We start from the raw sequence: 12,777 nt of genomic DNA, 5'->3' as shown, positions 1-12,777 counted from the left end.
TTGAGGTGGATTAGCTGAAAGGTATGAAGTTTAAGCCTTTTTCTGTTCCTGTTCTAAATAAACACTTTTGAACAAAATTAGAATTATTTTTGAGAGTTCTAAAATTGAGTAAGATTTGAGCCCTCCCCCCCCCCAAATCTTACACTCCGATCCGGCCTTGAGGGGGCTCATGCCCAATCAGGCCCAAGCTAGTACAGTGAGAGGGGTAATACGGAAGGGGACAGGTTTCCACGTCAGAGGGGTTAGAGCCAGGGGGTCGGGTATATGCCCCTGGCAACGCCGCAGTGTCAGGGAGGAGCAGGCGCGTCCCTCACGAGACCCAGCTGTCATCTGGCCTGAGTCTGAGCCAGTCTAGGTAGAGATGAATTTCCGTTGAGTGAAAAGCGCATGTGATTCGCCTGCGCTTGTTAAAAACACCATCCCTATCGCCGTCCCCATCTGCTCATCAGCAGTTACTCCTCTCCAGGACTGGGCACCGACAGCAAGGCTGGGGCCTGGGGCGGCGCTGGTTACCGAGCCTTGTAGGGTAGGAGTAACTGGGGGTGCTTCGTGGCCGCGACTTGCGGTGCTATCATCAGGCTTCTCAGGCAGGTCCGCAAGACAGTGGGAAGATGTAAATGGCTGCAGGCGCTCGGGGCGGAGTCAGACCTAGAGGCGGGGCTCCGGGTCGGGGGCGGGGCCTGCCTGGAAGCCGGGCCCGGAGGACCTAGACTCAGGCCTAGAGGCGGGGCTCCGAGGGGACGCAGTAGGGCAGGGGCGGAGTCAGGCCTAGAGGCGGCGGGGCTCCGACCCGATTGCGCGGGCGGGGAGCTGGGCTGTCGGGTCGCCGGGGGCGGTCCCTGGGGGGCGGGCGGGGCCCGACCGGCGCTCTGTGTGGCCGCGGCCATGAAGCCGCAGCCGCCGGGCTAGGCCCCGGGCGGCTCTAAGCCCAGGGCGGCCCGTGGAGGGCCGAGCCCGACCCCGGCTCCGGTTCCCTGGCCGGCGTGCGGCTGCTCACCATGCCGGGCAAGCACCAGCACTTCCAGGAACCCGAAGTCGGCTGCTGCGGGAAATACTTCCTGTTTGGCTTCAACATTGTCTTCTGGGTGAGAGCGGGGTGGGTTCCGGGCCCCGAGCTGGGGGTGGCGGGAGGAGGGTCAGTCCCCTACTTGCTGGGTGGGTGGGGGAACCACTCCCTGCCTTAAGGGCTTGGGACCGTCACCTCCCTCCCCCTTCCCACTCTCACCTCCATTATACACTCCTAGGACCCACTCCTGGGAACTACGGGGAGGCCCGGATTGCTGGAGGCGGGCCCCAGGCGCCGCGGGGATAGGTTATGGAGGTGGAGTCTCCCTGTATCTTTCCAAGCCCGGGTGGAGAAAGGGGAGGTGTTTCCCTGAAGGTCCCAGGAACCTGTCTCCCGTCCAGCTCCTTTGCTACCCTGGAGTGTGGGGTGTGGGGTGTGCGCTGAGCTCCGCCCCTGGTTTAGTCCACAGGGAGGAGTGTGTCCGTGAAGGGAAGGGCCGGAACCCCTTGCCTAGCCTTAAGCTCCTGCAAGGAGAGTAGGTCAACCTGGTCCATACTGAGAGCTTGCGGGCTGGGAGGGTCAATAGCTCTTGTTCTCTTGAGACGTTGTGAGCTGGCCCTGGGGGAACAGAATTCGACATTCCGCAGCTGACAAAACCGAGGCTTCAGGGCGGTGCTGCCCCTGCCGGAGAAGGGAGCTGCTAGTGCCCCTCCCAGGGTGGCATGTGCCCCTGGGCCCTGCCAAGTCATCTTTCCCTTCTCCCTCCCCCGTCCCATCTCTCTAAGGTTGCTTGCTGCCTCTGCAGTCTCTGTTCCTGCCGCCTTCAGTCAAAATACCAGGCCCATTCAGTTTGTTCAAGACTCTGGCACTGCCCTCTACCCATGTGCTAACCATGAAGTCACCTGTGTGTGGTGGGCCTTTTGGCTCCAGCAACGCGCAGCTCTCAAGGGTGTGGGCAATGTGCAGAGAGTACTAGTGGGGATGTCTGGAGGCCTGGGTGTAGCAAGCCTAGCTTTGAGACTTCTCTCTGGGCCTTGGCCTCCTTTCCTGGGAGGGGTGATGATAAAGCCCACCTCTCAGGGTTGTTAGGCAGATTAAATGAATTCTAACTTGTATTTGCACAGCTACTTTGTTATTTATTATCTACATTTTATGGATGAGGGAATAGACACAGAGAGGTCAAGTCATTTAACCTAGAGTCACAAGGCCAGTAAGTGCAAAGCCAAGGTACATACCAGTGGGCAGTGGTTGGGGGTGAAGCAGAGCATTGAGCAGAGTGAATCGCCGGATGCCAAGGGGGACAGGCAGGAGAAACTCAGGATTGTTCCAGGCATGCCCACTTTGGCATGGGAGTGGGGGTGGGGAGCCAGAGCAGGAAAGGCTCCAGGGGTGGGACAGTGTCGGGAGTTTTATGTTGAGAGCCCTGTGAAGCAGTGAGGGCTTCAGTGCTGGGTGGTGGGTCTGTTTTGGCTTTTGTATTGGAGGCAGATCTGTCTGCCTTTGCGGGGAGGGTGGGTGAGGGGCAGAGGGCTTGGAAGTTGGGAGACCAGGGAGGAGGGCTGGGGCAAAAATGGGGGGTGCGGAGTGGGAAGTGAGGAAGGCTCCAGGGGAAGTTATGAGGCTGAATTGACAGGACCCCACCACTTAGGGGGGGGCACGAGCTTTCAGGTTTGGGTCCAGGTGGCCAGAGGGAGGTGCCTATCAAACAGGCCCAGAGTTTTTTGTTTGTTTTAATGGAAAGTGGACCCTGGTGTTACCCTGCTGAGAACCTTCCAGCGATTAATACAGTCCAGACTCCACCAGTGGTCTCCAGTGCCCTCTGGAGTCTGGCCCTTCTGCCCTTCAGTCTGTCCCTTGCACCACCATACTGGATCTTACCTCTGGGCTTCTGCCAGTCCCTCCGCCTGAAATTTTCTTCTCCTCGATACACTTTTTCATCATTCAGAGCTCAGCTAAAATGTCCCTATTTTCCCTAACAAAAGCGTGCCTACACCGACCCCAATCACTCCCCACCGCATCAGTCTGTTTGCTTTTCTTTAAAGGATCTGTTGGTATCTGAAGTTCCTTTATTTGCTCACTATGGATTTCCCCCACTGGAGTGTAAACTCCTTGATGGCAGAGAGCTCATTTGTCCTATTTGCTGATGTATTCCCAGTGCATGGAACTGAGCCTGGGACATGGAGGTTTTTGCAGCAGGCAAGTGGACCTAGCCACTTGGAGCCAGGGAGAGGTCGGGGTGGAGGTCTGGGAGTTGCCAGTGTCCGATGGTGTGGAAATAAGTATGGAGGAGGAAGAAGGGCAGAAGGCTGCGGGTGACACGTGGTGGGGTTGGTGGCCATGTGCATAGGGAGGTGAAGCAGTGCATCCTGGGAGGGAGGCTGAGAAGGGGTGGAGGGAGGAATGGTGTTGAGTTGACCACGGAGGGGTTCAGAAAGGAGAAAGTAGTGGTCAGTTGCCTATCCAAAGGCCATGGGTGGGTCAAGTGGGATGGGGCAGGAGAAGTGATGTTTGCTTTCACATCCCAGATCTAGTGTGGGGGGAGGGAGGGAAAGAGAGTTTTAGAGAGGACTACTGCAGTGGGAGGAGCCTGGGGTCAGAGAGAGGAAGGCGTTAAAAGTGGGTGGTCTTGTGGAATGGACTGGAATTGGTGGGGGGAAGGGAAGGAGCCTGTGAAAGCAGGTGGGTGGGGAAGGTGTGAAGAGGTGGGGTCATGGCCTTGTGCTGGGGCATGAGTGGCACTCTCTCTGTGAGACTGGATATCCAGAGACCCGCCCAGGCTCAGGCATATGGCCTGGACATCCAGGACTCTTCCCAGTAAGGAATTGAGGCAGGACAGGTGGGTGGTGCTTAGAAGGTCCAGGCAGGAGAAAAAAAAAAAAAAGAAGGTCCAGGCAGAACTGTGGCCAGATGTTTTCAAGGGCAGAGCTACAGGCCCAGACAGGGGTCCCTCAACTGGATCCTGCTTACATCAGGATTCCTTGTCATTCAGGGGTCTTTGCTTGTGAGCTTTGAAAACAGAACAGAGTGGGGCGGCCGTCACAGAGTTGCAGGGCACCAGGATGGCCAGATTGGGAGGAGGCAGAAGGGAGGCTAGGATCCCGGAACCGAGAATAGGCTTGGTGGGAGGAGAGGCTCAGGACAGTGCTGTTGGTTCTGCTTGGCAGGGGTGTCCCAGCCACCCTCTGCTGCAGTACTGAGTCCTGGGAAGGGCTAGGGTGGGTTCAATCCTCCAGGCTGTGTTTTGTGGGGGAGAAGAACTGAAATGTGTTCTGGGGGAGGTAGAAAGGACCCTGGACCCCATTTATAGTCCATTCCCCCCCACCCCCACTTTCCAGAGACCCTGACTGCTAGAGGGGGAGGGGCTCTCCTGGGGGTGGGGAAGGATGCTGACGCTCCAACCCTTAGCTCTTTGCTGCTGCTTCTGCAGGTGCTGGGAGCCCTGTTCCTGGCCATTGGCCTCTGGGCCTGGGGTGAGAAGGTAAGGTGGTGGAGTCTGGTGTGGGGCTGCCGTAGGTTGAGGTGGTGGGAGGATCAGCCCGACCACTTGCCTCTGCTCCCCTGGCACAGGGCGTTCTCTCCAATATCTCGGCGCTCACAGATCTGGGAGGCCTCGACCCCGTGTGGCTGTTTGTAGTGGTTGGAGGCATCATGTCGCTGCTGGGCTTTGCCGGCTGCATCGGGGCCCTCCGGGAGAACACCTTCCTGCTCAAGTTTGTGAGTGTACCCCCACCTAGATCCACTGGGGACCCCTACCTCCTCCCACTGACTTCTTGCATATAGTCGGTACTTAATAATGGGTGGTTTTATTATCGTGTTATTGTAACAGTAGTCATCAGAATTGTATTATCTATATTTATAGGATCCTTTCTGTTGTGACTGAAACCCAGTGGCCCTAGCATAAAAGGGTATTTATGGGCTCACTAAGGAAAGCCCAGGGGTATGCTGGGTGCCGGCACATTTGGATCTAGGGGCCACCACAGTGTCACTTGGCCTGGTCACTCTGTTTCTCTAGTCTGTCCTTCCAGTTGGCTCCATTCCCCATGGGGTGGAACGGGTGGGGGCTAGCTTCACACTGCCCCTCCGGGAACTCTTAGGAGGGTAAGGCCCTCTCCTTTAATTGCATCTCCTTGGTTCAGATTGGCTGTCTCTGGACCAATCCCTGTGGCCCTGGGAGAGGTAGCGCTCCGATTGGTGGGCTCCCGGGCGCAGGCCCAGTCTTCTATCGGGAACGGGAAAGGAGGTGGAGATGGTTCTGCCTGAGCCACAGGAGCTGCACATGTATGTGGGGGGTGGTTACCAGGGGAAGCGGAACGGATGGGTGGGTAAGAACCGTGCTGTCCTTCACCGTCATCAAACAATACTAATAGAGAAGGTGGGGACTCTTGGCTCTCTTGGGGTGGGGGGGGGAGCGCTGCCCCGTGGCCTCCGCAGGCCCTGCATCTCTGACGCCCACTGTCTGTGTGCCCCCACCCCAGTTCTCAGTGTTCCTCGGCCTCATCTTCTTCCTGGAGCTAGCAACAGGGATCCTGGCCTTCGTATTCAAGGACTGGATTCGAGACCAGCTCAATTTCTTCATCAATAACAACGTCAAGGCCTATCGGGACGACATTGACCTTCAGAACCTCATTGACTTTGCTCAGGAATATGTGAGTCACAGTGCCGGCCCGGGCCACCTGCATGAGGCGGCTGCTGGGCAGATGTGTGAGAGAGCAAGTTCCGTGTGTTCTGGGACCGTTCCCCTGCCCATGCCCCAGGGAGAAGAGCCAGAAGGCCCCCCGTCTGAGGCGAAGCCAGCTTCTATGATCCCTGTAGGTCCCCACTGTGCCTGGTTCTGCAGGGACACAGTGTTGGGGAACAGAGCCCAGAGGCTCCAACCTGGCAGCTCCTAGGCCAGGGTTTACAACACTTAAAAGAGAACATTTGATATAAAAATACAGATTTCCCCTTCTAAGAAACTCTGGACCCATAGTATTAGCTGGGGTTACATTGCCGCTGTCCCCTTTGCTGGTATAGGAGTTCTCTCTGTTTGCCATCATCTATGCCACTCTGTATTTTATTATACTTGTCGGCCTTCTCTCATTTATACTGTCTGGCCTCTGAACATATTTGAGTTTGAGACCTCCCCCTCCACAGAAGCTCTTAAATCCTCCTCTACCTAACCCATGCGAAGAAGCAGTCAGTGAACAGTTCACGAGCTTCCCAGACACCTCCCGCCTCACCTTCTCCGCTCACACCCACCTCCACAGTCCCACACCTTCAGCGCCACCCACCCCGAGTCTGTTCTGGGATCCAGAGATGAACCAGAGCTGGTACCTGCTTTGAGGAGGTCTCGACTCAGGGCAGAAGTGGACATATAGCCAGGCAGTTAGGATGTGATTGATTTGTTCATTCGAAACAGGTTGGTGCAGACTTATTGTGTGGCAGGCCCTGGGCCAGTTCCTGGGAGTTCGTTCGGTGGTGACAAAAGCTGGGACCTGTCCTTTGGGGAATGGCAGTCTGGGGGCAGAGATAGATGATATGGAAAATGGACAACTGTATGTGCGTGTGTGTATATAAAAAATAATAAATCGTGCTACGAGCTGAAATGGGGAAGGGTGGAGAAGAGGAAGGCCTTGGAGAAGGAGCGGGGCTGTGGAAAGGGGCAGATGTTTCCCGGCAGGCGCAGCAGGTGCTGAGCAGAGCTAGAGGAGGACGGCAGAGGCCAGGCTGTTTGCTGGGACCCGTGCACACAGAGCCACATGGCCGTGCCCTGCCCCCTCGGCCCACGGCGGGGCCCTGTGTCTGCGCTCAGCAGGTCCCTTGAGGGCCGGCTTTCCGTGTCACATGGGTTAAGACCTGTGTTCCCGCGTGCCGCAGTTCATGAGCTTGCTTCAGGGCAGCGTCACGCTTGCTATTCCCGTGCCTAGGGAGGCGGCGCCGGATGTGCTGGGTGGGGTGATGGGGATATGGGTGCTGCCAGCAGCATCGAAGAAGTGTGATGTGATTGCTGTGAGGGTGGCAGGGTTGCCCTCCCGTCCCTGCAGAGAGGACGAGAGAAGGTCTTCATATAATCTCTGGGGCAAGTGTGGGGAGACCTGGCACAGACATGGGCTTCAGTGGTGCCTCTCCCCACAGGGCTTGGCCTGACACCCACTTCTGAGGGCACCCCCTCCTAGGTTCCCCCTGATTCCACCAACCTGGGCAGGAGCATAGTGCTGCTCTGACAGCTCTGGGCTGAGGTCCAGCCTTTCTGCTGGGGGGCGGTGAGGAGGTGCCCACCTGCCTAGCTACCTCCAGACCCCCTCCCAGCCCAGCCCAGCCCTACCCTACCCTGTCTTCTGCAGCATGGGCCTGTCTCGAAACTGGATGGGGCTCCTGGGGCGGGCCTGGCTCATCTGGGCTCTCCTTTCGCCCCTTAGTGGTCTTGCTGCGGAGCCCGAGGGCCTAATGACTGGAACCTCAATATCTATTTCAACTGCACTGACTTGAACCCGAGCCGGGAGCGCTGCGGGGTGCCCTTCTCCTGCTGCGTCAGGGACCCTGCGGTGAGTGGGGCCCAGTGAGGAGGGGCAGGGGCATCGCAGTGCACAGGCCAAGTGTGGGGAGAATCCAGCAGAGGGCTTCCTGGGCTCGGCCCTGCTCTGGGGGCCTTGGATGCTGGGGGGAGGTCATTTTATGTGGGAGTCCTCCTACTAGGCTGAGGACTTTGTGTCCGTGGGCAACAGTGGGGCCTGCCAGTGTAGGGGCTGCACCCCTCCAGCAAAACCTGTCTCTTTGATTGTAGTGAGCCAGCTGCCACACCCCTGGGCCACCATTCTGGAGTGACAGGGCATGGGGGTTCTCACCCTTTTATGGCTTTCTTTAGAGCAGAAACTTCTCCCAGGGACATCTCTTCCATCACAGTTCACCTGGGACACTGAGGGCCACCACTCTTCCCATTCTTATAATACACGGGCAGGCAGGATTCCTAAGCAGGAGGCAGCTCAGGCTGGCGTTTGTGGCTGTGTGTCCCGGCGCCAGGGAAGGAGGTGCGTGGGCCTCAGTGAGCCTCACGTAGGAGTGGTGGGCGTGGCAGAGTCCATGGTTCCATCTGCTTCCCCTGAGAAGCCGGAACCTTTGCAGCGCTGGGCGCCTTGGGCCCCTTCACCAAGTCACTCATTGGCCTGTTTTTTTCTCAGGAAGATGTCCTCAACACCCAGTGTGGCTATGATGTCCGGCTCAAACTGGTGAGAGGGGTGGGGACAGAGTTGGGGGCACTGGGAAGGGAAGGGCAGCCTCTCATAAGCTCCTCTGAAAGGCCTCAGGGATTCTGTGGGGGAGGGGGTGCTGAGTCCTAGGAGCCATCCAGGCACCTGGGCCTTGGTACTGCCGATCATGGGGGCAGTGGACCCGTGGGCACAGACACGTGTGTGTTTGCTCGTTTCAGTTCTTTGTCATTCACCCACTGGTGCTCACACCTGGCAGTGCCCTAGATGCTGGGGACTCATGCTCAGGAGATAGGCACTCCAGTAGAGGGGACAAAGACAGTAAGCTCACAGATAACCACATATGAACAGTAATGTGATAATTTCAACCAGGAGCTTGGGAGAAAATAAAGTAAGGGAGCTGATGGGATTGGGGCTGGGTGGTCAGGGAAGGCCTCTTGGAGGAGGAGGCATCTGTTCTGAGACCCTGATGACTCGAAGGAGCCTGTCATGCAAAGGCCCCATGGCAGAGCTCCATCCAGGCAGCAGGTGCTAAGATGTCAGGCCCTGGGGCGGGGCTGAGCTTAGCAAGCTGGACTAAGAGGAGGCCCGTGGGGGTGGGTGGGCCAAGCCCCTTGCCTGTGTGTCCCCAGGAGCTGGAGCAGCAGGGCTCCATCCACACCAAAGGCTGTGTGGGCCAGTTTGAGAAGTGGCTGCAGGACAACCTGATCGTTGTGGCTGGGGTCTTTGTGGGCATCGCTCTCCTCCAGGTACTGCCTCAGCACAGCATGCCCCCCCACAGCCCCTCCCTTCCAGCAGACCTTCCCTCACTTTGCCCACTTTGTCTTGCAGATCTTTGGTATCTGCCTGGCCCAGAACCTTGTGAGTGACATCAAGGCAGTGAAGGCCAACTGGTGAGTCTGCCACACTGGCCAAGCCACCTGCCTGGCCTACCCAGGGACCCCCCCCTTCCCCGGCCACTGTACCCGTGATGGGCAAGGCTGCGGGTGTTTCTGCTTGGACCTGAGTTCCATAAGGGGCTTGAGTGTGGGTGTGCCTCTGCCTGGGCTGCCTATCCTGGAGCTGTGTGCATGGAGGGTGGGTGTGTCTCTGAGTGTGCACAGGGGGCCACCATCTTGGCTGCTGTCGGGTGGTGGGCTCTCCAGGGGCCTAGGAATGGCACTTCTAAGAGGGTGCTGGCCAGGTGGGGTGGGAGGGGTCTGCCATGTCCCTGCCCAGGCTGGGACACACTTCTCTGTGCATGGCTATTAGGGCAGGCTTGGGGCCTGCTGTTGCCTGGGACACAGCCTCACACAGCTTTAGAGCTGTCTTCGCAACTAGCTGGGACCTTGACCCTGCCAGAAGCCCCCTTTGGCCTTAATGTCTTGGAGTTTAAAATGGGTCCAAGAATTTTCTCTCCCTCGCTTGCCTCTCAGGATCAAACATGATGATGGCTACAAACTACTCAGATAAACAAAACCTTGAAAACTACTGGCTTACGCCCACCATCTCAGAGGTTCTGTCAGCTGCAGGGCCTCAGCAGTGCCGTCTGCCTGGGGCCCTGGCCTGGACCCACCCTGCCAACGTGTTTTCTTGGCCTGGATAGTGTATACATTGAGCCAACCTTTAAAACTTGGTATATTTCACGTAAAAGTCCAGACCCCCAGCATCTTGTGAAGAATGGCCATCTGGCCACAGCGGCTCTTTGGTGGCATCGGCTCCTGGGACATGTGATTCCGGTTCTCTGAGGGACCCACCTGGCCTGTTCTGCTCACATAAGTGCCCTGCCTGCCTGACCCTGTAGGCTGGGAATTGGCCTCCTCCACCTCTGCAAGGTTTTCCCCTGCAAGTGCTGCCAGGCTGCTGTGGGCCAAACCTGGATTGAAGCCTGGGAGAGTGAAGAATGGGGAGGCTGGAGCCTGCCCAGAAGAGGCCACAGCCTGGAAGGGTCTGGTCCTCCTGGGGGCTAAGATGGGTGCCAGCGTGCCCAGGAAAGTGGCTGATGGTTGGGATGGAGATCAGGAAGGTTTTGGGCAAGAGGAAGCTGAAAGCCTGAGCTTCGCACCCGTGGGGGAACCAGTTTTGGGGGCCATTGATAGTTGACTCCTAGGCTCACTTGGAATCTGGTTCAGTCTTCCCGGTGGCCTGGAGAGTTGCCTCCTGGCCACTAGAGGGCGCGCCAGCACAGCTTTACCTGGATCTGGCTTTCCTAGGGCAACCCCACCCAGGTACAGCCCTGTGCCTGGTGTGTCCACCCTGCTTACTAGTTCTTTGGGTTTCAGGGAGTTTACAGACTTCTAAAGGAGCAAACTGGCTCAGATTTGGGAAGTCTGGCTACTGTTCTCAGATCTGCACAAAGGGGTATGTGTGGAGTGAGCATTTGTGGATGAAAGGAGAGGTTTGGGCTAGTGCACAGATCGCCAACTTAGATGCCCTCAGGGCCAGGTGGGTTATAAAAATAAAGTAGGCCTTTGAGGTGTGAGGCCTTTGCAGTACGACTCTAATTTTTCCCACTATTCCTGGAGATGGGATATGAAGAGACATTGCTTTGTGATATTTTGCATGATTGAGTCTGATGGCAACTGGCCTTGAGTGACAATAAGATGTGGTGGGGACTGTGGCAAAGCACAGATTCCCACCTGAAATTGGTGGCTGTCCTTCAGTTGTAGCTAATTGCCGTAGAGCAGGAATGTAGGTCTAATGTGAGAAATCTGGAGGAGCCAAAAAGCTAGATTTTTATGTGAAATATTCCGATTTTTTAGCTGTTGGCAACTAATGAAAAAACATCTTAAACCCTGCTAATCGAACAAAAGGTGTGGGGGCCAGTTGTGGCCCCTCTGCCGCCGTAGATCCCTCTGGAACAGTCCCCCCATGGGGGCCCTGGGGACTCCACCGTTCAGGAATGCTGGGAGCTGCTGCAGGTAGGCAGGGTGTGGGGCATGCGCCCAGCGTCATGGCTCCCGGGTGCAGCCTGGGCGGTGTCCTCGGGTCTCTGAAAGACACAGGCTGGGGGTGGTGTCTACATGCTACAATAAATGCGGCTCACAATATTGTGCACGTACGTGTCTTGTGGTTTCTGACTGTAAATGCTTTCACCTTTCATTTTCCCTCAAACCTCACAACCTTGTGAAGTGGAGAGTCTTCCCGATGAGGAAACCGGCTCAGGGGAAGGAGTTGCCCAGAGTGCACAGTTGGGAGGGGGGAAGGAGTTGCCCAGAGTGCACAGTTGGGAGGGGGCCCCCCGATCTGACCCCTCTTGCTGTCTTGCACCAATCCTGCCCTTCTGTGGCATCAAGGTGGAACCTGCACACTTGAAGTGCCAGCTCATGAGGGGCAGGAACCTGTCCCAGCCCAGGTGTCTGAAAACCTGCTTAGGTGTGCGGGAGTAGAGGAAAGTTCACGTTCCTGGCCCTTGTGCTGCATTCCTGTGCAGAAGATGCAAAAATAGGCAGGCACGGAAGCATTTGTGTTAGTAATATATGCTGTGAAGAAAGAGGGATGGCTAGACCGTGACAGTTGGGGTGCCTGGGAGAAGGGACCCCTTGGTGGGGTGTTAGGAGGGGCTGCCATCTCTGGGAAGCTCCAGGGGAACAGTGTTCTCTAGGGTTGGGTCCCAGTTGCCCTGGAGGCCCTGCCACTGGCATGGATTTGTCATGAAGGAACTTGGGATGCTGAAGAGGTGGGAGTGGGTGAGAGGGAGGCAGAGGGCGGTGAGAGAACCGGAATACGTTTGGAGATGGGGTAGGTATGATTGGTGGGAGTGGTGGTGACCCCGGCTAGGGACCCAGGATTCTCCAAAGCTCAGTTGTGCTGTGGGATATCCATCTGTCCATCTTCCATTCACTCAGCCATCCATCCACCCACTCATCCATCCACCTGTCCATCCGTCCACCCACCCACCCACCCACCCATCTACGCATCCATCCATCCACTCCTCCCCATCCACCATCAACCACTCAGGTGGGCCCTGGCTGGATGCTGGGGTTACTGAGGCAGCTCAGACTTGCCCTCGTCCTGGGGCCCACAGTCTCTTGGCAGAGGCAGTTGGAACAGTTGCTAGTGGTGTAATGTGTATATCATGACAAGCACATGATGATCACTGCTAGGTGGCATTTCATGCTGGTTAGAGACATTTCCTGTCCCCAGAGTGGAACCCAGAGCAGTTCTTTCCCTTGTGCTGAGGAGTCCTTACCCAGAAGGGGATCTCTCCAGATGTGTAGAAAATACAAGGAAGCTTGTAAGGCCACCCTGTACCCATCCCTCTAGGTGGGTCCCTAGGCCATGGGGACAGAGGCCATCCTCCCACCCTCTGTCAGGGAGGAGCGCACATGAGTGATGACAGAGGTGGCCGTTGTCTGGCAGCCTGGGAGCCTCCCATAGCCCTGGGCCTGCATAGTCAAACCAGAGGAGAGAGGCTGGCATCAGCTTGGAGGGAGGGCGTCCGTGTGACGTCAGGCTACTCCAGATGGGGAGCTGGAGAGGAAAGAGAGATCCTGGTCTGGTGAGCCCTTGGATCTCTGGGTGAGGAGGTCGGACGGGTTCAGGAGGCTGGGGTAGGATTTCCCTCAGGGGATGGCCAGTGAGGTTAAGGTGGTGCAGGCCTTGGAG

General features: G+C 57.1%; 1 protein-coding gene across 3 annotated transcripts; it reads left to right on the top strand.

Annotated features, from left to right (window-relative positions):
• The first annotated feature begins 767 nt into the window (after positions 1-767).
• Positions 768-11,230, top strand: TSPAN17 (tetraspanin 17). 3 transcript variants are annotated; one of them, XR_003522239.2, is made up of 9 exons: positions 768-1,085; positions 4,434-4,484; positions 4,574-4,720; positions 5,482-5,652; positions 7,405-7,530; positions 8,164-8,211; positions 8,801-8,939; positions 9,022-9,083; positions 9,606-11,230. XR_003522239.2 is itself a non-coding variant. In XM_027606531.2 (9 exons), the coding sequence occupies exons 1-9, from the start codon at positions 999-1,001 to the stop codon at positions 9,640-9,642; spliced, it is 846 nt and encodes a 281-aa protein (XP_027462332.1). In that variant the 5' UTR covers positions 771-998; the 3' UTR covers positions 9,643-11,230. The 3 variants fall into 3 exon arrangements, 2 of the variants coding, with proteins under 2 accessions (XP_027462333.1, XP_027462332.1); XM_027606531.2 differs by having other exon boundaries at positions 771-1,085; positions 8,823-8,939; XM_027606532.2 differs by lacking the exon at positions 8,801-8,939.
• The last annotated feature ends 1,547 nt before the right edge of the window (positions 11,231-12,777 follow it).

The sequence above is a fragment of the Zalophus californianus genome, chromosome 5, assembly GCF_009762305.2.
Source record: "Zalophus californianus isolate mZalCal1 chromosome 5, mZalCal1.pri.v2, whole genome shotgun sequence".
NCBI lineage: Eukaryota > Metazoa > Chordata > Mammalia > Carnivora > Otariidae > Zalophus > Zalophus californianus.
This window is presented reverse-complemented; position numbering and strand designations above follow the sequence as displayed.